Source organism: Dermacentor andersoni, chromosome 2, assembly GCF_023375885.2.
Source record: "Dermacentor andersoni chromosome 2, qqDerAnde1_hic_scaffold, whole genome shotgun sequence".
Lineage (NCBI taxonomy): Eukaryota > Metazoa > Arthropoda > Arachnida > Ixodida > Ixodidae > Dermacentor > Dermacentor andersoni.
The window spans coordinates 141,045,146-141,061,573 of record NC_092815.1 but is presented as its reverse complement, the minus strand read 5'-3'; the positions used below and the strand labels follow the sequence as shown (position 1 = coordinate 141,061,573).

At 50.4% G+C, this 16,428-nt stretch overlaps 1 protein-coding gene across 1 annotated transcript in view; it reads left to right on the top strand.

Annotated features, from left to right (window-relative positions):
• Positions 1-16,096, top strand: part of LOC126540657 (mannose-P-dolichol utilization defect 1 protein-like) — a 68,015-nt gene extending 51,919 nt beyond the window's left edge. Inside the window, exons 5-6 of the mRNA XM_050187494.3 lie at positions 11,930-12,112; positions 13,068-16,096. Of these exons, the coding sequence (XP_050043451.1) occupies positions 11,930-12,112; positions 13,068-13,121 (237 nt within the window). The 3' untranslated portion in view covers positions 13,122-16,096. The remainder of the gene's footprint in view (positions 1-11,929; positions 12,113-13,067) is intronic.
• The last annotated feature ends 332 nt before the right edge of the window (positions 16,097-16,428 follow it).

Here is a 16,428-nt window from a genome sequence, read left to right as displayed (position 1 = left end):
TCTCAAACAGTGGGTCCGCAGAAGAAGTGGCCACGACGCAGAGTCAGTCAAGGACCTCCCTCCCCCCCCCACCCCAGCCCCCAAAAGAAAAAAAGAAAACACAGCGTAATAGGGACAGGAACATTGCTTTGTGCATACAGGAGCAGCAAATGCAATGGAATCGACAATTTTTAAAAGCATTTAGCGACAGCGCTCAACTCTCCAATGCGTGTAGCGCGAGAGGTCGTTGTGTCTGGCTCTGTCGACGGTAGAAAGGAAAGAGAAAAAAAAAGTTAGCAGGTTGATCTTCGTTTTAAAACGAAACGTTATTGATTATATGTCAACAAATCGTTGACCTCAGCGGATAGTCTATGCTTGCCATATCTGTGACGTCGCAAGGAACTGCGCCGCGATCGTTATGCAACGGCCGTAATCTTTAAACAAAACGAGTCGCTTCACTCTTTATAGTGCGAATGACACGCAAACAGCACCGACCGCCGCGGGCTTTGTTCTGGCGTTGCGGAGCATGACCGCGGATGGCGTGCGGCTGTCCGAACGGCGGCCAGTAAAACATAACATCGGCGCAACTGCTGACTGAAACATACATGCACGTGCAACGGAGGCAGCGCCCACGGGCATCCAAACGGCTCCGCAACCATTTTCGGACGCTCTGCAAACTTCTGCAATAGCCCTGTCTTTTCTTGAGGGCTTATTCGCGCTGTCCACATACGCGGACGCTTCTTTATATCAGGCGGGACGGTCTTTGGACACTGCGCCTCATTCGGTGAAACAGGTGACGATTGGGTGTGCCCGCATTTGGACGTCTGAAGAAGGACGCCGCTTGGCGGCCCATGGAGGAGGGGTCTTCGTGACGTGAGCACCCAAGCCGTAGTGATCCCCGAAAGAGCCGGAGTGCATGGTGAGAAATTTAGTTCTTCGCCCGTTGATTGACTTCTTTGGAAACGCCGAGTTGGTCAGCGTTCGGCGAAACAATCGGGTTTTACCAGCGGAAAGAAGCACCGTGGTGAAACAACTGCTGGGCGAACAAACACAAGGCAAGTGAACGCGCCAGAAGAAAGGAAGAAGGTTGAGAACAGGCCAGCAGTGACATTTAGTGGGCTATTCTATACAAAAATGCTAAATTTTTGCCCACGGACTCCGCCACACGTGCAGCACCGACCCCCTTCGTAAATGTGCTCCGTCACATTTATTTGTCAGTTGTCCTTCGCCGCAATCGTGCGTGCTTACTATACAAGCCGATTCCGTATCAAGCTGCCGCGTTATGTTCTACCTGCTATGTTTCGAGGTATTGTTGGGCGTTCTTCAAGGCGACTGTATAGGGGACGCTTGAAAAGCTCGTGCCCGCGCAGCTTGTCAGTCACACTATAGATGCTAAGGCTTTTAATTCTGTTCCTCCGCGACCTCGTCAGTGGCCTCGAAGAAAGCTCTGGTTTGGTGATTTTGGACGGGAAAAGCGCGATTTTCTTCTGGGCCCGCGCCTTTGCATATACTTACCGCGATCACTGTGACCCCCGTCGCCCCGCCGGACGGGGCACTTGAAAGTGTCACCGCCGCGAGATATGTCCCGGCGGTATAATCGCCCAACGAGAAAGTTGCCGCGGCACCGACGAACTCGCCTGTCTGTCGCGCGACCGCGCCCCGCAATTTTCTCTTCTGTTTTCTTCTTTCTTTTTCTTTTCTTTAATCTCCTTGCCGCGCACCACCGACCGCGGAATCTGCGACAGGGGGCGACGCCGTGACGAATCCCGGAAAACCTGTCGCGGCGGCCTCGTTAGGCCTAGCGAGCGGGACCCTGCGCGGCGGCGGTACAGCGGTTGACGACGATGATGCTGTAGCGGTGGGCGGGTGACGAGCCGCCACGCGGCTCGGAAACACCGCCGCCGAGAGTGAGCAAAAAGCTTCGAGGCAAGCGCGAGGGGTCTCGCAGACGTCGGGAGGATCGGTTTGGCTCGCGCGACCTTGACGCGTGACACCGGGCCCTGCGCGTGTGACGGCAACCGCGGTGGCATTTGTGGAGAAGACTCCAAAAGAAACACCGCGCAGCGAAGGGGGGTCAAAGTTCGCGGGGCCGCGCGCGCTGCTTGTCTTCTTGGGTTCGCTTGCCTGCGATGGAGCCGCTCGCGAGGCGCGGTCTCGGAAGGGAGCCGACCGAACCCTTGCCCCGGCCTGCGACGTCCGTCCACCCGGTCGCCGCCGAGCTCGGACGTGGGATTAAGCGCGACGACCGCGCGCCGCTCTCCGCGCCTTGTCAATCAAGCAGCGAGCCCCCCCGCGTTTGTGTCTTTTGTTTTTCGTTCGCCGGCACCATGTCGTTGTCGCGCTGTTTCCCTGACTCATCGTGGCACGTGCTCACCGCTGCCGTGCCTTCTCTCTGTGGTCAAGTCCTTTGCGTTCTCGGAGCGACGCCTTCTTCCAGCAGCGCGCGCGCCCTTCGCCCGGTGCTTGACTGTGTCCCCGCGGTCTCGGATTAACCGGCTGATCTGACGCGTTGGGTCGCTCCCCTGCGGTAGGAACAGAGTCGGGGAGGCCAGCGGTGCCTGTTGAACCGATTAACGGCGTCGTCCCCCCTCCCTGCACTCGTGGTGGGAGGCGATCGTGGCCATCGGCTTTGGCTCGTTTACGCCTCGTTTCTCGTCCCCGAGTGGACTTCTCGTGCGCCGCTGGTCAGGCTTGGCGCGCGATCTCCCCCACCCCGTCCTCTGACGTGGGCTCGCGGTCCATTCCTCGTGGCGTGCGTGTCGGCGACCGTTGGAGCGGGCGCGGAATAGACGCCCCCTATAAGTGCGCCCTCCGAAAGGTGGCGCAACTTTGCCGCGTTTATTTGCAGAAAATAAATGTGATTGGGAAACGACACGCTCCTCCGAAGTTGCCACTCACGTTTATAATAAAACTTCAATAAGACTTCGGTTGGGGCTAGTTTGTACATGGTATTTTGAAGGAGAAAAAAATTCAGCGCAGAACCCAGGACAACGCACTCACGACTGCCTGATTATATTTTGCAGTTTTTGGACCTTACGCTCGAGGTACGCGATATACATGTGTGTTGGGCTTACCAACCAAGTGCACAAAAGGAGCTCTTGGCGTTTAAGTCGGCTCATTTAAAGTTGTAAAAGGAGGAATTGCGTCCTCTTGTATGGAATCGGCTGTCGAAAAATTGTGTGTGCATAAAATGCAGCCTAGTTTTGATGATCAGGTGCGCCGACTTTGGCTCCAGGTTTCCCTATGTCGCTCCTAACAGCAGTTGCCGAGGCCTTGATTCAGGAAAGAAAGCGAACGGAAGGCGACCGTTGAACGTGAAACATTCAACGGTCGCCCGTTGGAAGGGGCTTGAAGGGGCTTGCAGAGCCGCATCGATCGTTTTTACGTCTCATCGTCACTGTGTTCCAGTTTGCATTCTTCATGGTTGGTTCCTTCTGCTCTTAGCGACCACTGCTTCCTAATTCTGCGGTTTGCCGATTCGAACATAGTCTCGCAAGGCAAGAGATCGTGGCGTCTAAATCCACGGCTCCTATAGGACAGGCAGGCAACCGCAGAGGTATCAGTCTCTTTCGATCGCTGCAAAACAGAGAGAATCTAGATGGCATAGAATGAGATAAAGTGAAGGCCTGTGTCCGCGAGTGCTTCAGGTCTTGGGGCAAGCGTCGAGCTCGCGAGGAGCGCGAGGAAATTAAAATCGTTTCGGACGCGATCTTCCTGCTCTCGAGGCCACTGTCCTGCGGGCCTGGTCTTGCTCCGGCGCTGGCCTCACTCCGAAAGGAACTTCGGATCCCCCTGCATCCACGCTGGGATGGCTTGAGAGCCACAACACGAGCAGAGCCAGTGGGAAATGGAAGCGTGGTGCAGCAGAAATGTCCTACGTAGACATATTTCGAGGAAGAGCACAACTGTCTCTTCCCTAGTAGATCCAAGTGTTGAAAGCATAGTCAATTCACCAGACAGAGTTCTTGCACTGGCGAGGCAGTTTTACGCGAACTTGTAAGCTGAACCAGCTGCCACTCCAGCTGACTTTCCATTCATTTCACCAGCTGAGCCGCTGGTAGTCTGTGACTCAGCCATAGTCGAGGACGAGCTATTTTCGGCTTTGAAGTCTGTGAAGCATAATCGCAGTCCAAGATCCGACTGTCTGACAGTTGAATTTTATGTCAACTTTAGACGCTGTTAGGGAAGCCGTTCACATCATTGGTGAACAGGCTACTCAGTGAAGGGACTCTGTCAGCGTCTTAAAGAGAGGGGCTAATCACTACTCTTTGTAAGAAAGAGTTGAGAAGCACCTATTTAAGAACACGGCGTCTAATCACACTTCTGAACTGCGATTACAAGTTCATAGCAAAGTGTATGTGTATGCAACTCACTCCAGTACTCAACGCTGTTTTCGGTCCATACCAGGCATGTTGTGTCCAGGGACGCTCCACTTAGCTTCACGGTTTAGCAGTCAGGGACTTTCTCCTGTGGGCAAATGCCAGGAAACTTCCGGGTATTCTGTGCTCCTTCGATCAGAGGAAGGCTTTCGACATCATTAGCCATAGGTACCTGTTCCGGGTTTTGGAAGAGGCTGGCTTTAGCGTGGGTTTTCGGCAGATGGTTCAAGCTTTGTATTCTCGACCGACTTCTGCTGTTCTCATACAGGATCGCGTCTCGGAGGCATTCATTGTGGGACGTGGTGTGCGGCAGGGGGATCCTCTCTCGCGTGCCCTCTATGTGCTCGCTTTTGAACCGCTTCTGCAGAGGTTTTCCTTTGACAGTATAATTGGAAGGTTCCTACTTCCATCAGGTTCTCCTCCGGTTGTACTCCATGCCTATGCGGATGACTTGTTTATTGTCGTCCCGGACGAGGCATCAGCTTGCACCGTCTTGGATGTCATGGACAGTTACTGCGTGGCGAGTGATGCAAGGTTGAGCAGGTCGAAAAGTGCAACTATGTACTTGAACTCCACTCCGTCCAGTCCGCAGCCCGTTCATGGTCTTCCCGTGAAAACGCGGTTGCGCATTCTAGGTTTCCAATTCGATCCAGACGGTCTGTCTCCTGAAAACAGGCAGCACGCTAAGGAGAAGCATGAAACCAGGATTCAGAAATTCAGCGCGTTGTCATGTCCATTGGCAGTTCGAGCGACAATTCTTCGCTCACTTCTGTTTTCCTTCCTCACGTACGTGGCGTGTGCCTCCTGTTCCAACCTGAACCATGCTTATCTTGAAGAGGGTCCTCTTTCGTTTCCTCTGGAAAGGGACAACTGGTTGTGCAGCTCGGCAGGTGCTTAAGTTGCCCAAGTATAATGGAGGACTCAGAATTCCCGACCAGGGCATCGTGTTTACTGCACTACACGTCAGGTGGACCGAGGTCGCTCTTAACTCGGATATTCTCCCGACTCGAAGCTTTGTTTCCTTTTTTCTTAGTACCCCACTCGGTTTGTTTTCGCAAAGCACATTTTCCCACCGTGTGCCTCGCTCAGGTTCCCTGTCCACCACTTATGCGGTGGCTGCCAACTCTGGTATGCCTCCGCAAGGTTCACCCCGGCATCGATGTAGTTTCAACTCCATTGCAAGAACTAGCCGATATCCTCACCCCAGGTTCCCCCCCCCCCCCCCCACATTGCCAAAGGTATGATCTGTCCATCCACAGGCCAAGCTGGAAGCTCATTACGGCCAGTTTCCTCGATGCCAGGCGAGCTACGTTCATGTACCGCCTGGCGCGAGGGTGCCTGCCGTTGAGTTGCAGGCCCTTCACAGCCATCCTAGCTCGTGGAGCGTGCCCTTCTTGTGGCGGTCGTGAGGATCCAGCTCATATCTTTATGCAATGTCTGCTTCTCGCAGCTCTTCTCCAACGGATTGCTGATCTTTTTAGTCTCCCAGGTGTTCCATATAAGACTGTTCGATTTCTGCACCCTTTGCCTAAGCAGGCCATCAACCAGTTCGTGCTTCTTTTTGTCGAGTGCTCATACCAAGTTTGGTTGGCACGCTGTGATGCGGTTTTCGGGGGGCGGGCGCAGGGCCTTCACGAAGTGCTTGCGAAAGCACGGAAGGATGTGTGGTTCCATCTCACCCGGGAGCGGCATCACTTGGGTGACAAGAAGTTTCTCGAGGTGTGGGCTCGTCCTGCCGTGAATTTTGATGAGTCAGGTGGAAAGCTCTCCATGAAGTTATGATGCATGCTCCTAAAGTCGCTCGGCTTGGCCGTGTCCACGGGGCTTTGTTTGACTCAGTGGAACCCAGAGCCGGAACCGGTCGTGGCACACCCTCGTGTGGTCGCGCTGCTCCGCGGATGGCTCTGGGGCCTCCATGGTTGTACGCCTTGACCTCTTTTGTGTTAAGGTAGTCCGAGGGTCTTTCAGGCTGGTGTCCTGTAAGACCGACACGGCTGTTTGTGTGTTGAGTGCAGTAGCTCAGTCGCGCTTCACCACAGCAGCCCCCTTGTCCGGGAAGAACCGTTGGCCCGAACCAAAGACCCCTTTGCAAATCTTTCGCCCAGTCAACCCTGGTAGAGGAGGAGTGCCGGGGTCAATGCACCGAATGATGTTGGGTTGATGAGTACATGTAAGCTCTGGGACGCGGCACCACCGGGTGCCAAGTCCTCTTCCCATCGGACAACGGCACCTTTTTCGGTTTTTCCTACTCAACGATGTAAATAAGTTTTGTTCAACTGCGAGTAAACCTGTTGGTTATCGTTTTCCCAACTTCCGAGCTTCTGACTTCTTCAACCCGAAGCCTCCGCCACGCTACTATATGGAGCCGCGCTCGAGACACAATCTAGCTCCGCAACACCATGCGCTCCGGGTATCGCGTCTGAATCGCTGAGCACTGTATACATGGCAAAGAGGTCGTTTCGAGGAGATGGCGTGGTGGCCGCCGTGAGAGCTTGCTGGTGTTGCAGTAAACGATTTCACATTATGAGTAATCGCAGTATAGTTTGCTGATCGTTCTCATTTGTTGTTAGCCGACAAATTGCTTCGCTTCTTTGTTCACACTCCTTTTCACGGGGCGGCCAGACGCGCGAGAATGGTGGCGAGATTTGCCGCTGCGGCATCCGGAGACACCACGACTTTCTATACCTAAGAAAGAGGAAAGCGTTTTTCAACTTTGAGAAATCAGTGGGCGTATTTTGTAGATCCATTTTGTTTCCTACTCCTGTTTCTTATTCGTCGCGGCGAGTGGCCGACCTCGGCGACAATTCAGCATCGTGGCATGCAAGCTCCGAGCCAATCCCGGTGGACGAAAAAAGAATAGAAGATGAAGTGCATCGTTTAAAATGCGGCTCCTGATTTCCGGTGTGTTTGATTTGAATAGACTCGAGTCGCGTCTCCGCAGCTGACATCTCCGCCATTTATTCCGTGTATTGCGGTGAAGAAGCTTTCGCATCGCGCAGCGCTGGTGACCGCGCACGTGGGGATCTTGTTTGGATGGCACGCAACCGTCGACGATGGCCGATCTGCGGCCAAGAATCCGGAGTATCTTGCCTTATCTTATTTAGCAGCCCGCGCTGTTAAAACAGTGACCCCCGTATCGTAATGTAACTGCTACAGGACTCGCATCGAATTTTCACCGTAGTTCGTTCCTCTACATCGTTTCCACATCTTTACGTCTCGACGTGTCGTGAAACGAGCAAGCTCGAGCGTGCGAGATACGGGCACCGATCGGTTGCGTGTGCAAATCTTTCGAACCAGAGTTGCCTAGTCGTCGCCACAATCTCTCCTCTGGTTCGTTGCATTAACCTTCGTGGGCACTTGTTCAAAAGGGGAACAGAGGTTGCATGCGTGCGCGCTTTGTACCCGTGTGCGGGAGTTCAGAGATGACGTTTTCTCGCCCCCACATCTGTACGGGATGACGTAACAGAGGCCGCTGTGTATACGCCGCGCGTCTTGGACTGCGCTGTCTTGGGTTCGAACCCAGGGAACGAACGATTTAAGCGAAATGTTCGCCGAGCGACTATTTTGATACAACCGCCGTAAACGAAAAATTGGCGGTCGGCGTCGAGTTTCTCTAGTGAGTGAGCACGGCCCGTTGGGCCCACCCGTTCGCTTTCCCCTCCTCGGCGTCGCAGACTTTGCTTTGGCCGCCGCCTCTTTGTGCTTGAGGCCGCGCGATTGACGCATCGGTCGCGCCAGAGCGCCCGTCGGGAGAGAAAGGGTCTCTCGACGGGTTGTGCATGGCCCGCTTGACGGCGGCTTTGGCGGCCTTGTCGTGCTTCCTCTGCCTCCGCCTGCCTAATGAGGCCCGACGACGACATGGCGCCCACCCCCACCCCTTCTTCTTCGACTGCTCAGCTGATCCGATTGTGCGGGGGGGGGCCGATGCCGCCGCCGCGGGGCCATCCATCAGGGCTCGTTTTGAATACGCGGGACCCCTTTCGCTCGCCGCGCGCGCGTGCCGCTCTCTTCGGCGCGTGCCGACGTCTCTCTGCGCGCGAGGAGCGCGCGCGCGCGCGTGTGTGTGTGTGTGTGTGTGTGTGTGTGTGTGTGTGTGTGTGTGTGTGTGTGTGTGTGTGTGTGTGTGTGTGTGTGTGTGTGTGTGTGTGTGTGTGTGTGTGTGTGTGTGTGTGTGTGTGTGTGTGTGTGTGTTGGCGCCACAGGCGCTGCTGCCGCTGATGATGCGAGGCTCTCATGCGCACGTGTATGTGTTCTCCCCGAGACTCGTACCGTGTTTCGCGAGAGCATCCGCACTTTTTTTCTTCTGTATCTGTGCTTGCGCGTTTATGTGCGTCTCTGTGTGTGTTTATGAGTGCATGCGTGTGCGTGCGTTGTCATGTGACTTGCCAGGCCGCCGCCCGGAAAGAGTTGTCCGTATTTTTCGTCAATATATGTGGCGCTCGGCCGCTAGGCTGCGCGGGAATTCCTCCCATCGCCCTTACTTCTTTTAGCCATACGCGTCGTCTGTCTATCGTCTCGCTCGTCAGCGGTCACACGAAGGCGCTGTTCTAGCTCTGTATATGAACATATTAAGCTTTTTCTCTCTCTGTTCTAGTACTTATACATGCCGACTTGGAACCTGCAAGCATTCATTATTTTCCAAAGCTTTGCGAGGCTTTCCGACTTGACGCAGTTTCTCGGGTTCTTTTAGATTCGGTATTTAGTTGTTCCACCTCCTTGCGATTTCTCACTTCTGCTGCTGTTGTTTGAACGACGGCTTTATCGTGTATAGCGCCCCTCTCCTTTACGGTGTCGCCGTACCGCGTCCGCGTAGGCTCTCGCGGTCGTCAGAAGTCGCCGGAAGGTCGCTCGCGCTGGGCTGTCCGCGCGACCCTCGCTTCCGGGCCGCCCAGACGTTCTAGTCGTTCGTCGGCGAGCAGTCAAATCGCTTTTTCCTACGCCGCTGCCCGCTACAGCTGACCATACTGTCTCGCTTTTGTTGCGTGGGTGGCCCCGTGAACGTCTGCCCGAGGAGGTCGGCCCTCCGCGAAGACACGATCACCGCAACGAGCGCCGGAAGAGAGACGTCATCCGGTCGCGGCCGCGCTTTTTTTACGTGTGTGTTGCATTATGGGCTGCTCCTGCTCCTCGCTCGCCTATGTGGGCCTCGTAGAGCCGTGAGACGCCCCGTGATGGCATTTGTTATACTTGCGCGATAGCAAGTTATCGTAGGAAAATAACTGCGACAGCAAAATATGCGGGCAAAGCGAACGACGGGGCGAGCGCTGTTGTTTTCTTCTGTCCTCTTCATTTGCTCGCGCTGTTAATCAGCTATACCGTTAGTTAGCAACTATCCCAAGCTCACAGTTTAATTAATAGCAAGTTATACGTTGCGTTCGTACTGGTTCGTGAACGCGTGATGTCTGAAGCCTCTTGTGCATCATATGTACCTGCGAGATGCTCAGCCCCGGAAAACTCTAGTTGTGAGTTATACCTAACGTTTACACTAACAAGAAAAATCACAATGTGTTTACCCTGTTGCACTCAATGTCGATCAGCTTCCGTTCCGTCTGTTAGGCTCGCGAGCTCCCTTCGCTGCTGGAGAGAAGAGTGCAGGCAATTTCGGAGGTGGGAGTTATTGTCCGAGTACAGTTTCGAACCTGACTGATTCGGGCAAATTATTGCATTTACCTTTTTTTTTTGTGTGTGTAGGTGTGTAATAACCGGGAAGCGCCGATATACTGAACGCTGTCGAAACGCCATCCTCCATCGCTGCGGAATGTGGCCGGTAGCGCTCGCTCACCGACGCGTCTTGACTTACATCGCTGACGGAAACTGCCGCTGTAGGAACATAGATTAGTCCTGCTCAATAGGTGTATAGCTTCATTGCGTCTATAGGCTTAAAGCTTCTTTAACTGAGACGTGTGACCTAAAGCGAATGATGAGATAATTAGGGAAAAGTTGCTATCATCATCTGTCGTGCAGGTAACCTTTGCCTCTTCGAGCCATCCAAACTGATGTGCACGGAAGACACGCTGTGATGGCTGAGTGGCCGCGGCGTCTTGCTGCTGAGCGCGAGGTCGCGCGTTCGATTCGCTGCCCGCGGCAGGTCGCATACCGATGGGGGCGAGATGAAAAAAAAGAACAAAACACTCGCGTATACCGTGCTTTGTGTGCGCTTTAAAGAACATTCCCGGTGGTTAATACTATTAACCGAAATTCTCCACTACGGCGTCCTTCGTAACGCACTGTGAAACTTCGAGACGTTAAAGCCTACAGTTTATATCACGATCGCTATCGCTAATTATTATTATTATTATTATTGTTGTTGTTGTTGTTGTTGTTGTTGTTATTATTGCGTAGAATTGTGCCATCTGCCACAAGCTATCTCGGATAAGCCTGGTTCCAGCAAACCACGATCGGAGCTCGTAGCGCACACGCTGCGCCAGTGATGATGATACACGCCGCGGCGTCCTGCGGGTGGAAGCGAGGAGGTAGTTTCGCGTATCCGTGAAGGGGGGGGGGGGGGGGGGGGGGGAGGGTGTGGCCTAATGGAGCGAGCCGCGAAGGGCCTGCTTTAGCCGCGGCCCGAAAAAGAAAGAAAAAAAGAGCGCTGCCCGGAGGCGGGGCTGTACAGTATACCTGTTGCTCGAAGAATGTGTTTACGTGAGCAGGCCGGTTTGAAAGACGCGCGTTTATCTATTGTGGTGTTGATATTATTTACTTATTTATTTTTAATGGTGCGCTGCCGGTCCTTTGGCCTCATCGCTGACGTCTGCGGCGCTGCATCCCGGAGGCGCGTTGCGGGCTGACGACTCTCGGTTTTCCTTAAATTCGTTACAACCACGCTGATGGCTTTTCACGAAGGGGTTAATCGTTGCTGCGGCCCACCGCGATGGCTTTGTGGCTGTAGTTCATCTGCCGGACGCGAAGCTGCCGGTTCGACTCCCTGCAACCGCATTTTCGATCGGGGCTCAACGCGGCAACGATTGTGCCTTGGGCGATCTATGAAAAGGCGGTCGAAATTAATCCCTACTTTCGACGCACCTACGCTCTCTTAACGTGCGTCTGCTTTATTTATCCGCTTTCTTTCTCTTGCCCCTGCTTAGCAGCCATATATTTCTTGGAAAGCTTGTTTGCAACGAGGCTCAATATATTGTGAGACTATTCGAGCAGTTCTTTTAATGACATTTAGTTATATTGTTTGTAAAACTGATCCTGATTGTCCCTGATCGATGGCTGTTTTCTTTCCCCTAGTTAGGGCAAGCGTGGTACATAACTACACCGAAATGAATATTCCCGCTGAAAATATATTCACCTGCGTTTGACTGTTTGATATTCGATTCGATATTCAATACTCACTATTCGTCTTCCATTCGCATTAAAAAAAAAGTTTTTGACTGACCTACCTCCAATTAATACTCAACTTCCCTGACTTCCCCCATCTCATTTTCTTATCTTTATACGCTGACCTATTACGTGTTCTATGCTATCCGTACGCTGTGTGAATTCGTGAATCTTGTGTGGTGACGGTCGTTTCGAGGGTTTGTAAGGGGACCACTGTGCATACCCTGTGCCTCCCTCCTCATCAGCTGATGCAGGTGTGGAGCAACTACCGGCAAGGCCACACGGGCCAGCTGTCCCTGATCACGACTGCGCTGCTCTTCCTGGGTGGCGTCGCGCGCATCTTCACCTCGCTCACCGAGACCGGCGACCCGCTCATCGTTGTCACCTTCTGCCTCGCCACCATCTCCAACTCGCTCATCTTCGGACAGGTGCGGGTTCCGTCAGCGGCGTCGGGGATCACTTGCCTTTCTGTTTATGCACCTGTGTGCAGTGTGTGCATAAGCAGCACTTTCTTTAAAGTATATTTTCTCACTCCGAAATAACGTTGGCAGGAGTGGGAACCAAGCTTTAGAAGACAAGTTCTAACCATGTTTCAACATACAGAACATGTGCTACAAAATTGCCCCAAGCGAGGTTTATGATATGCTTCAATTGCTCCTGAAATCCTTGACGCATTGGCACAGTGCTTACTTTGTTTGTCTTCATTGAAAAGTAAAGGGGGAAGACAAAGAAGTTACACTAAATCAATTTATACTGGCATTCTTTCAAAACTGTTTTCATTTGTTTCGCAGAAAAAAGTGAGCATTAAGAAATAATGAAGGCCGAACTTCGCTTTCCTGAATTTCGCGGCAAAACCTCACCACTGATAAGCCGCACTGTGACGTCATGAATTTCATATAGTTTTCTGATATTTGAGCCATTTGGAGAAGGAAGGATTCTCGCCGTATTTTGATATGGTCGAATTAATCCGCAGTTTCCCACTACAGCGCACCTCATAATCAGATTGTGGTTTTGGCACGTAATACCCCAGAATTTTTTTTTCGGTTTTCAAAAATCGGACTAGTTCGGTTTCTGGTTTCATTAAGATGCAAGGCAGTCCTTCATTACTGGTAAACACTTAGCAAGACTCAAGTAGATGCTGTTGCAATGTCACGGCAACTTGGTTTGCTAACATCAGGGCTGTGGCGCCACCTGTCTTCCGTTTCTTTCCCCAGCCTTACCAAGCATTTTGTCATGGTAAGAGTGAAAAGCTGTTGCAAAAGTGCAAATGGAAAACTGCAATTTACTGATACAGCTTAGTTTGACACTCTTCTATAGTGCCTCCTTAAAGTTCTTCCTTGTTCAATTACAGCACTTCTATCTTTGCTCGGTCCTTTTGTACAGGTTCTCTATTATTGGGAGGCCACCAACAAGCTGGTCAAAAAGAAGACCAAGTAGCCTCCCCAGAGTGAAGCCAGGCGCATTGCGTGGGACAATTCAAGAACCTGGTCTGTGAAACGAGGATATTGGTGAAGGAAAAGCCACTGCAAGAGAAAAAGGGAGGATGGTCGTCCTCCTTTCTCTTCATTGTCTCATCGCTGCTGTCCGAGTAGGTACAGCTGACAGCTGCCGTTCTCGGCTACCAGGCGGTGTACTTCGTCCGCATACGCTGCAGCATGAGACAAATCGCCCATTAGCTTAGTGTGGCATGGGCACTGGCAGCTGTGTGTGGGAATGGAGTGACCTGTCTCGTGATCTGCTTGGGGACTACACCTCGTTTCACTGCTCTCTTAACTGCTAAGGTTCTTTCACTTTATTATTGCCTAGTTTTTGTTAGACTTTATTTTTCTGACTTTTTTGCCAGCCTATTGCCTACTAGAGGAGCTATCTTCAGTGAAGCAGTTGCAAGCTCCCCTGTTTCTTTTTTATCATACCTGCTTATTTTCTCCTTTCACTATTTGTACCATTTTTGCTTGCTTCGTGCCAAAGCCACACTAGGTCAAGCACGAGCTGGTCGACAATATGCAAAAGTTGTTTCGCTGCGTCCTCTCATGGCGCAGAATGTATAAAATGTAAGAGAGGCACCTACTCGTGATGGAAGCAAAATACATGTGTGATAACATAAGTAACAGTTTAAAAGGCTAACAAGATGTAACAATGACAGTTATGTGGTCTCGATTGTTAAGGAGCACGATTTAGGTGCCCATGCTAACATTCCATTGTATGGTGCTGATCACAATTTGTGCCGTCATCTTTCTGCGCCCTGACGCTACTGTATTTGCTCCACTGTATCTCGGATGGATTTGAGGTGCCACACATTTCTTTGTTTATGCTTCATTTTGTGCTGACCTTTGGCATGAGAAAAGTCCGCAATAACATGCTGCTTTCCTTGATATTCATTATGTTCTAGCCCCTATCCTGTACGAAGTCAGCAGTCTTTATTAAAATTTTATAGTTTTGTATTCTACTTTTGCTGTCTTCTTATGTCTGGTTGGCACCCATGGATTACTTGAATGTGTGAATACACTGTGGAATTACTGTTTCTCGTAGACATAATAGGACAGGCAACTGCTGGGGGTTATTATTTCAACACTAGCATTTACCGAGACCTTTCAATAGTGGTAATGGGAGATCTCAAATGCTTACCTGGCAGGTTGTATGCTGGTCGCATAGAGGTTGGAGACTACTGATTGATGCAGCTGCAATGACCACCATTATCAATTTAAGTGCTCCCTTTTCATGCCTTCTTATCACTCATGAAAAAGGACAGGAGTTGACAAAACCTAAATTACAATAGAGAAGATCAATTGGTGCTAGAGAAAGTAAGACATCGTTACTGTGGGTAAAAGAAGTGAGCAGAAACAGGAATAATGTACATACAATTGTTAGCATGCTCAATATGGAAGTCAGAATAGTGTACGAGAATTTATCACTACTGACCTTTTCAAACTGCATCATTGAACATGTCACTGGAACCAAGTGGTGCAGCTTGCTGCAGCTGACAAGAACGGTATAATAGATTCTGCAGTGAAGCATACTGACTTTTTGTAGCATTGTAATAAAGTACAAATGAAATATACGTCCAGAATGTTTACCCAAACAGTGTTGCACTTCTCGAGGTTATTATTCTGTCTGGGTAACTGCGATCGCTGTTAAGTGCACTTTCAGCAACATATATCACAAGGTGTTGATTTTTGTGTAACACCACATGTACATGTTCTGACAGGAATACAAAAGGCGAGTGATGTTAAAGGGACCGACAACTGACCATAATGTGTTTTGAGGTCCTGGTGCTAACAGTGTGACAATGATGTTGCACAAAATGATGCGCAATGATTGCACTTAAACATTGTCATTAAATATGTGTATGGTTCCCTAAATGTAGATGCCCCAGCTGTTTTCAGATGGATTTCTTGTAGATAAAAAAAGAAAAACCTTTGATGTTCTTATGGCATTTGGACGCTCAGTTGTGTTATTGTAAACAGCCGATTGCTTCAGTTAAAAATGGCACTGTCTCTGCACATGAGAACAGAATGCATAAACGTGTCCCAATAACATGGTAACATGTATGAATAATTGCTGTACTTGTTTGAGGCACTGTGTGAGCAATATGAATATATTAGAATGCCAAGAATATGCTGTGCTGTGAAGGCATATGAGCGTTGATGCATCGTTTGATAAATATCTGCACCTTTTCTGCCAAAACGGCACATGTTTCCTGGCACTATGTCTTTGCAGTGTGCTATTACCTTCACCATTAGCCATTTGTGTTGCTGACATCCATACACAATTATTCAGAATATCGAGATCGAGAAATCTTATCTGCCAAATTTACTGAAAGTTTTCTGATTAACTGTCATGGTTATAGATGCTTTAGACAGTGAACTTTCCAGTGCACTGAAAGTGAGGACATCTTTGCAAATTGGTTGTCGGTCACTTTAAAGATCAAAGGCGCATGCAAGAACAGTTATTTGAGGGTAAGAGTATATCACAGCGTGTGTATATAAAAGCTTCGGTTCTGCAGGTATGTAGCTAGTATCGCCATTGATTCTAGTTTATCTTTGTGCAGATTGCTTACATGTTTTGCACGACCATGACCTCTTTCACATTGTATAGAGTAACAAAAGACTGGAGTTAAGAACCGTATGATTCAGGGAAAGCAAACGAAGGAATGAAATGAGCCTAGAACGCTTCTGCTTCAGTACTACAACACTGCAGTTGCCAGGCTCCTCAAGGAAAATGCACTGTCAGAAAATAATATATATGGAGAGTAATACAGCAAACAATAAATTGCAGCCAGTATGAATGAGGGTATGGCATAGTACTGAATCCATCTATTGTTATCTTTGTCATTGTACCACTTTTCTGCCTCCTTCTTTGTGTGTTCTCTGACAGTGTTTTCGATAATAACATTCTAAAACTGTTGAACTGTTTTTTGTCGTCCCGTGAGTTTCTTTGAGCTTGCTTGGCTCGGTTATTGCCCATATGTGTGCCGTGGTACTTTCTGTATGCAAATGTTACTGCAGCTGTAGCACATTTTTCACTGCCCAATTTATGTGGTGCTACTTTTTTTGATACCACCAATGGAGGAATTTGTGTCATGCAAACTTCTGTAAGAAGTGCAAAATTTAGTACACACAATGCCTGGCAATATATTTATGCTGATGACTTAAATTAATTATTACCTTTAGACAGGTTCTTAGGCCTCCTTGTAGGCAGGTAATTAACACCCGCCCGCCAAGTCCCTTGTTTCCTCCAGCCTTGC